Source organism: Festucalex cinctus, chromosome 6 (assembly GCF_051991245.1).
Source record: "Festucalex cinctus isolate MCC-2025b chromosome 6, RoL_Fcin_1.0, whole genome shotgun sequence".
NCBI classification, from domain to species: Eukaryota; Metazoa; Chordata; class Actinopteri; order Syngnathiformes; family Syngnathidae; genus Festucalex; species Festucalex cinctus.
Window position 1 is genome coordinate 30,162 of NC_135416.1, and position 8,390 is coordinate 38,551.

General features: G+C 51.0%; 1 protein-coding gene across 1 annotated transcript; it reads left to right on the plus strand.

Annotated features, from left to right (window-relative positions):
* Positions 1 to 576: 576 nt before the first annotated feature.
* Positions 577 to 8,113, plus strand: rcor3 (REST corepressor 3). The gene is made up of 12 exons (XM_077523964.1): positions 577 to 1,101; positions 1,221 to 1,277; positions 2,160 to 2,237; positions 2,321 to 2,373; positions 2,432 to 2,593; positions 2,654 to 2,778; positions 3,077 to 3,155; positions 3,222 to 3,443; positions 5,060 to 5,137; positions 5,212 to 5,269; positions 5,719 to 5,948; positions 7,420 to 8,113. The coding sequence occupies exons 1-12, from the start codon at positions 978 to 980 to the stop codon at positions 7,780 to 7,782; spliced, it is 1,629 nt and encodes a 542-aa protein (XP_077380090.1). The 5' UTR covers positions 577 to 977; the 3' UTR covers positions 7,783 to 8,113.
* Positions 8,114 to 8,390: the final 277 nt, after the last annotated feature.

Genomic DNA, 8,390 nt, shown 5'->3' on the forward strand with positions numbered 1-8,390 from the left:
GATTGTTTGAATGTACATGAACCCCTGGCATTTTTTTTTTTTTTTTTTTAGTAGTATTGTCTTTGTTTTGTGTTGTACTTAAGTATATTGATTATTAAGAGAAATAAATAAATAAATAAATACATACATACATAAATAAATAAATCTATACATAAATAAATATATAAATTAATAAATATATAAATATAGAAATAATTAAATAATCACAGGGAAATTAATTAATTAATGACACATTTAAATTAATTAATGACACTTTTATTTAATTATTTAATGGTGTATTTATTTATTTAATGTTGTCACTTTTGGTCCTCCACACATCCCTGCTGTGGAAATGGAAGCAGCAAACCCAACACACACACACATTGCAGACTTACTGTAAAGTACAACAATGCACACTCACTATAACGTAATGAGGTCAAAAGCAAAATGTTCATCTTATAGGATTAAAAATTACTTAGTTACTCTAAAATGCATCAATAATCTCTTGTTTTTCATGTTGTATCGTGTTCTTACTAACGCGCACTATCCCGTACGCATATAAAAGGTATTTGTACTAGTGTGGTTGCCGTAGTTGGTGATCTAAGATGGCGGGATCTTCTGCGCATGCACGTCACCGATCGTGCAGGGTCACTGATAGCGTCTTGAAGAGTGAGTGATCGGTGTGGTTGGCGCAAGGATCTACTGTCACGCTCCGTCCCTCCCTCCCTCATAGCAGCCAGAAGGTGGAGAGAGCGCTCCACCCGCCGCGTCGGTTAGTCCCTCGACCTCCGCGCTTCGCGTCCTGCCTGTGACGGCGGCGGCGGCGGCGGACATTTTCTGTCTCTCGGGATCAGTCGGTTCCTTTTTGATGCTCGTGGCGTCCCGTGGCACCGAAGCAGCACGTCGGCGGCCGTCAAGCAGAGCTTTTGAAGCCCCTCAGGAGGCTCACTACCCCGGCGGAGACAGCGGCGACGGCCGTCGAGCACCGCAACAACAGGATGCCGGGCATGATGGACAAAGGCTCCGAGTATTTGGGCAAGGCTCGCTCCAACGGCACCAAGAGTCCGTCCAACGCGTCCAACGGACACCTGACGGATGAAAGCGGCAGTGACGACGAGCACGGTGGGTCGGCCGTCGTGGCGAGCTAGCCGGCTAGCTTGCCGGCTAGCTCGCAAGGACGCTCCGATGCAATCGAGTCACGTTAGCGTTCCTTTCCTTTTCTTTCCCTTTGTCGCCCGCAGATGTCGGCATGCGAGTGGGAGCCGATTATCAGGCCAACATTCCCGATTTCGACGCCGGTGAGCTCCGTTTGTTGTTTGTTGTTGTTCGCGGGTAGCCTTGGTCCCTTCGAAAGCGGCTTTTGTTTTGCCCCTTGGAAATCGGGGCCAATTTGGGCAAATGCCCAAGAAGCACCTCGAAATGCTCCTCTTGGCTGTCGGACGAGTCCCGAGACGTCTGGTAACGAGAAGAAGTGTAGCTTGGCGGAATGTTGCCGAATGACGACTGACCGAGGCTACCGACGACCGTTTTCATGTGGAAAGTGCATCCGACATTATTGTGAAGATTGCTGCGGTCATTTGATTTCACAAAAGAGATGCAGCAATTCATCTAGTAAATGACAAGTCATCAACGTGTTGAGGTTCTTGTATTGAAGTGGCCACTAGCAGACAAAATGAACAGCAGTGGTTCATTGAATGGAAACATTGCAGTGAATGTTTTGTGTGTGCGTGTGAGAAGGCCTGCTCCAAAAGATTCATTCATTGTCAAAATGCTTGATGATCCACTTTATATGCAGTCCATAACGCCATTAAAACCCAAATCTTGCTAACACAGGACCTGTTGAGACCTGAATGTTGCTCCTTTGGTAAGCACAATTCTTGTTTCCATCAGCGAACACTGAGCTCATTTGGACCGGCCGTTCCTCCTTCTTCTTCACTGATGTCTATTTATCGATTTACTCAACTCAACTCGAGTTAATTTATATAACGCTTTCAAACAGCCTGAACTGTCAAAGCGCTTTACAGAAAGACAAAAACAAGAACATGAAAATATTGAATTGTTGCATCTGGACTCGCAAAGCAAAGTTTGACGTAAAAAATCGCCAGCGACTCTGCTCATGTGTGCTGGATTTGTTTTGTTTTGGGTGATGATGATGATGATGATGATGGGGGTGCGTTTAGGCTCCAGCAAATATTCAGAGAGGGACAACGGTGGCATGTTGGTGTGGTCGCCGTATCACGACATCGAAGATGCCAAACGTGAGTGACGTCCGTCTCGGGCTCGTCTGTCGTCACCTGGCACTTTTTGATGAGTTTTTTTTTTTTTTTGTCTTCCTCCACAGTGGACGAGTACATCGCGCTGGCCAAAGAGAAGCACGGCTACAACGTGGAGCAGGTACTCGCACGCGCTCAACTTGCCATACGAGTTGCTGTGTGTGTGTGTGCGTGCGCAGGCGCTGGGGATGCTCTTCTGGCACAAGCACAACATCGACAAGTCTTTGGCCGACCTTCCCAACTTTACGCCCTTTCCTGACGAGTGGACGGTGGAGGACAAAGTTCTCTTTGAGCAAGCGTTCAGTTTTCACGGCAAAAGTTTTCACCGCATCCAGCAGATGGTGAGGCCGCCGTCCGTCCGTCCGTCCGGCCGGCTGTTGCTGATTGGATGTTGACGTCAGCTTCCAGATAAATCCATCTCCAGCCTGGTCAAGTACTACTACTCGTGGAAGAAGACCCGCTCCCGAACCAGTCTGATGGACCGCCAAGCCCGAAAACTGGCCAGCAGGAGCAACCAGGGCGACAGGTTGGACGCTGGACTTTGCTTTTTTTTCTGCCGTGTCACCTATTTGCTACATATCCGGTTTGATTTTGCACACGGCCTCCTGCACACTTGCGAGGAAAGACACGTTTCTTTCAACAAGCATCCACGACAAACATGCGCTCACAAGCAACGCAGAGAAAACAAAAAAGTACACTGACCAAAAGAGCAAACATGAACAACGCTACAAGAAATTGACAAAATGTCAAAACCAGGTCAAGTAGTGACTTGTGAAGTCATTACAGGGAGCAAACGTTTTTGTTTGTTGATCTTGTCGCCGTAGCGACGAGGAGCCCGAGGAGGCCAACGTGACAGAACCCAACGATAGCGACTACGACCCCAACAAGGAGGCCAAGAAAGAGGTACGTGAATGCGCCGGATGACGGCGGCGACCGGTCCGTTGAGCGCGGCGCTGCTTGTGGCTGCAGAACCCGGCGGAGGCGCCGGCGCCTCCGCCGGCCTGCAAGTCGGGCCCGGGCCGGCGCGAGCACCAGACGCTGCAGCACCGCCACCACCAGCGCTCGCGATGCCGCCCGCCCAAGGGCATGTACCTGACCCAGGACGACGTGGTGGCCGTCTCCTGCAGCGCCGCCGCCGCCAACGCGCTCCTGCGCCAGCTGGACATGGAGCTGGTGTCCCTCAAGAGGCAGGTAGGTGGCGCTCTCACACCATTGGGGTTTTCCGCCGCTGCCGCCCAAGGAAGGTTTTGTCAGCGCTGCCTTACGGCTTTGTCCGAAAAATGGCCGTTGCTGTCAAGGTCCAAATTAGCTCGCTAGTGGACACCCTCACATCATCATCATATTTCATAACAATAATAATCATCATCATAATAATATCAGCAAGTGGAATTCGAAACACTGAGCAGGGTGAAAGGTCACAGACGCACAGCAGCTTTGCTCAAGTCAACCTGCTTCATCAACTTGTGGCCACCTCATCACTCATAAACAAACGTAAAGCTCAAAATGTTTTTTCTCTTTGTGGAATTGGAGGTCAGAAGCTAAATGCCGCCATTTTGGCCCGTCTCAGGGGGCGGCGGCCTTTAGATGCCCACTGGAAATGACATCACAGCTGCTCAGGTAAGTAAGGACCAATCACAGTTCACCTGCTTTCTGAAGCTGAGCCGTGATTGGTTGTCATCAGAGTACGTGCTTGGAAAAAAAAAAAAAGAAAAAAAAAAAAGTACGTTCTTGTGACGTCACAAAGTCCAATTTTGCTCTCAAGAAGGAACTTCACAAGCTCGCGTATCTCGCTGCCGTATTTCCGGAATTCGTCGCAGTTTTATCACGTGACGAGCTTTCCATAAATGTGTACCACTATTTGGATGTTTGAAAATGTGTTTGTACAACATCCGTGTGTTAAAAAGCTGATTTTGCGAGACGTCGTCAGTGGCGGTCCAGGTACTGTTCCAAATTCCAGTCCAAAGTGCGTGTAAGCGACTTGTCGTTCGTGTTCGCTAGCTTAAAGCAAGGACGCGTCGGTGGTTGCTTGGTGAAGGCCTGGCTGTGAATGTATCCCAAGATGCATTTCGCACTTCAAGGAACAAATGGCAGCCGAGGAGCATCACGTTTGTTCTTCTTCTTTCATCACGGCAGAATAGGCAACGTTCGTGTGTGTCAAGTGTCACAATTAGCGGACAGTTTCATTTGGCAAGCACCTCTCCGGCCACGCCACCGTTGCCGATGGGCAGCGGTAGCGACCCGCTGGCTTAGTGCCGGTGGCAGTCCGATCACATCTGACACCGGCACCGGTACGCCAACTGTAGCAGCTGGCCAGTAGGTAATAGTCGCGTGGTCCGCCGTTCCGGCAAGGCATCAGAAAAAGGAGGCTCGCAGCAAAAACAACATCCGGATATTGCGTCCGCCCCTTGTGGCTTTTTGCGTACTTGCAATTGGAACAGAACTCATGACGTGTCAAGACATCACAAGGACGGACAAGAATGTCACTTTCAGCGAGCAGCAAGTGGCAAAATGGCCGCCCCCTCCCGGAGATGGGTCAAAATGGCTGCTCCATTCCTATTCCACAAATGCCAGATTGAGCCGAGTGGCGTCAGGCCACAGGAACACATTTTTGGTGCAAATGTGGCATCTCCCTTTTGGTGAACTGGCCAAAATTTGCCAGTGCAAGATTAAACATTTGAGGCCAGTTGCTCCGTTTGCCCACTAGGGGACAGGCAGCATCCGCACATCAATCAGCATGTCAAGAAAAGTGTCAGTGCAAAGCCGCTACCGTCCGTTCTGAACGTTGCCTGTGTGTGTCTGCGCTTCAGGTTCAAAACGCCAAACAGATGAACAGCGGACTGAAGCACGTGTTGGAATGCGGCATCAACGACTTCCGCCTGCCCGAGGTTGGTCGCGTGCGTTCCGCCGCCGCCGCCGGTGCCGAGTGAGCGTTTTGTAACGTTGCCGACGATGCTTTCAGAGCGCGCAGAAGGTCAACGCTCGCTGGACCACCGACGAGCAGCTGCTGGCCGTTCAAGGTGACCACGCCCACTTTTCTTGTTTGGGGACCGCCGTCAACAAAAAAGCGGCAAAAGTTTGCATTTTGCGCTCGGCTTGTCATCGTGATCAAAGTTATCAAATTGATTCTGGACCAAATGTTGACTGTTGCAAATGTGAGTCAAGCATCCCTCGAACAATCGCATGCAAGACAAGTCGCTTGATAGGCCGTTGCATTATGGGGGAAAAGATGGCGTCTTTTTCGGGTTTGGTCGATTTTTGAGCCATTAGTTCCAGCGGCTGCAGTACATCCACACAAACGATTTCATCAAAAGGTTTGGTGGGCCCGTTTTGAAGCCGTCGAGTCGCCGTTGGCGCTTCCGTCGCGTTTGGCAGCCCTGCCTGCCAAACGCAACCGGTGCGTTGATGTCATCAGCCGCTTGTCTCTCATGATGATGTCATGGCTGAACCACCGTGTCATGTGATTTAGGAGTGCGCAAGTACGGCAAAGACTTCCAGGCCATCGCCGACGTCATCGGCAACAAGACGCTGGGACAAGTGAAGAATTTTTTCGTCAACTACCGGCGCCGCTTCAACCTGGAGGAGGTGCTTCAGGAGTGGGAGGCGGAGCAAGGGGATGGCGGCAGCGCCTCCGGGGAGGAGTCCAAAAACGCCTCCGCCACGCCTTCGGCGAGGAGCACCGACGAGGAGGACGACGAGGTAAATTTGGACTTGGCCTTCATCCGGTCGATGGTGACGCGTTTTTAGCATCGTCAGGTTGGTCCCCGCTGACGTTCGGCGCTTACACGGACAAGATGGCCGCCGCAGGGGCAAACGGGTTCTTTCCAAAGACGCCATTGGGGAGGGGAGCGTTTGGCGTCCGCCGACTGACGGTACGCGACGGTCACGGCGATTGGCCACGTGTCACGTGCGCTCGTCGGTGGTGGCCACACCAAAAAAAAAAAAAAGTGTTGGCAATGGCTGCTTGCATTTAATGTTGACAACATCCCGCACACGTCTTTGAGCGCGACTTTGCTCTCGCTGTGTAAACACAAAAGGTAAAAAAAACAGTCGACCCAGATGGCTTGTTTTTGTTGAGAAGGTTTTCAGGCCCGTTTTTTTATCGGTTGAGGTTCCCATCGCTGTCCTTGACCGATGGAGAAGCCGCTCCAATTGATTTAGCAGCCCAACCCAATCTGGATTCACATCATTTCCAACAAGTCCGATGACAGAGTTGAATCCACGCCTGCAAATGGAATCAATTTTCATGAAACAAACGTTGATGGAAACATTTCATTCCTTCAAAAATGATTCCCATGCAAAATATTACTGCATATTGATTCTATATCACTTTGAAGCTCAACTTGGCATTCATAATTTGTGCTTCATTGCCGCAATGGAATTTGGAAGCCGTTGTCAACAAACGTGTCTTTGTCAAGCAGTTCTGTCACAAAAAGCATCTGGAACAGCAGCTTTTACAAATCCACGACACAATATAACATTTCACAATTTAGCACATTTTCAACCATTAATATTTCTTATTCAACACGTTGACACGGGTTGAGATCAGAGACGCAACCGCGCATCATCCCAAAAAGTTGTGAGAGGCTGCCTGTCAATCATGGAGGATGTGACGGACCCGCAGCATCGCGGCCCTCAAGGGACCTTTGCGGCGGCCGAGTGCCACGTCGTCCGCAAACCTTCCACAGTGGGAAGCCTGCAACGAGCGCGCAGGCTTGCGTGGCGTTGTCGTAAAGTGGGCGGGCGGACTTTTGCGTTCGTCCTGGTGTTCAACCGGCAACTGTTGGCGCAAGTCCTGCTGCTCTTCGTCTTGCAAGTTCGCCTCGTGAAAAGTTTGCAACGATTTGCAAGCTAGGAAAGTTTTGGCAGAACGGGAAACGATGCACATGATTCAAACAGCGGCAGGCTAGCGCCAACTACTGGCCAGGAGGACTCGTCAGGGGTGAGTCGTCAAGCCTTGAAAATCACGAGAGTAGCGGACTCACCTGGCCGGAGCAAAGAAAAACAAATATCGATCAATCAAACTATGGATAGAGCAACTTTCATACATTCAAATGCAACTGAAAGTGCTGAACCACGAAAACATCCGTAATACAATCAAAAGAACATTGAGACCTCATGGCCCCGCCCCAAGTTGATGACATCAGCCTGCTTTGTTTTGTGTTCAAAGGGTCAGGCTGCGTCGGGGGCGTCGCCCATCAGCGCCGCCGCGTCTGCATCTCAGCCGGGTGTGACATCGGGCCCCGCCTCCTCGTCCTCCCTCCACCAGCAGCCGCCGCCGCTCCTGCGCCCCTCGCTGCCGGCCACGCCCTCGCTGCATCGCCAGCCGCCGCCCCTGCAGCAGCAGCCCCGCCCTTCCCTGCAGCAGCCCCACCCGGCCTCGCAGCAGCCCCGCCCCGCCTTGCAGCAGCCGCCGCCCCTCATCCGGCCCTCCAACGCCCCGCCCCCTCGCCTCAACCCCCGCCCGTCCGGCCCCGCCTCCGCCGCCGCGCTCCACCAATCGGACGCCGCCTCCTCTTCCTCCCTCCACTGACGCGCGCTGACAAGAAGCCGGCCCATAAAATGGCGCCCGACCACGCCCTCCGACTTTGCGAGCGCGCTCCAAGGCGGCGCCGGCGTCCGCGCGACTGACACGACAGCATGTGTTAGTGTGTCATATGTATTTATATGTATATACGTGTGTGTTTTGTATGAAAGTTGCGTGTTGGAAATGGCGTCGTGACGTCAGTGGGCGTGGCCAGCACGAGCGCACGCGCTGCTGCTGCTGAATAGCAAAGAAACGGAAAAGTGTGAGCATTTGTTGAGCCAATCGCTGATTGATGACTGTCGTTTGATTGACTCCTCAATAAACATTTGTTGACGTATTTGTGCTGGCACACGTTTCTTGTCCATTAGGCAAAACATTCGATTGCCACCACTAATAGACGCGCGTGCGTGCGTATAATATACAACACACAATTTATGAATGGCTGGTGAAGCAAGTTTGATTTTGTGCGTTTGTTGCATTTTGATAATAGTTGTAGAATGTTATCCTAATTGATGACTTTTCAACTTATTAAAACATTTCATCTGCACTATATGACGGATTTCAATCTGCAGCCTTTTTTATTTTTATTTTTTGCTCCTCAAAGTCAACCAAAA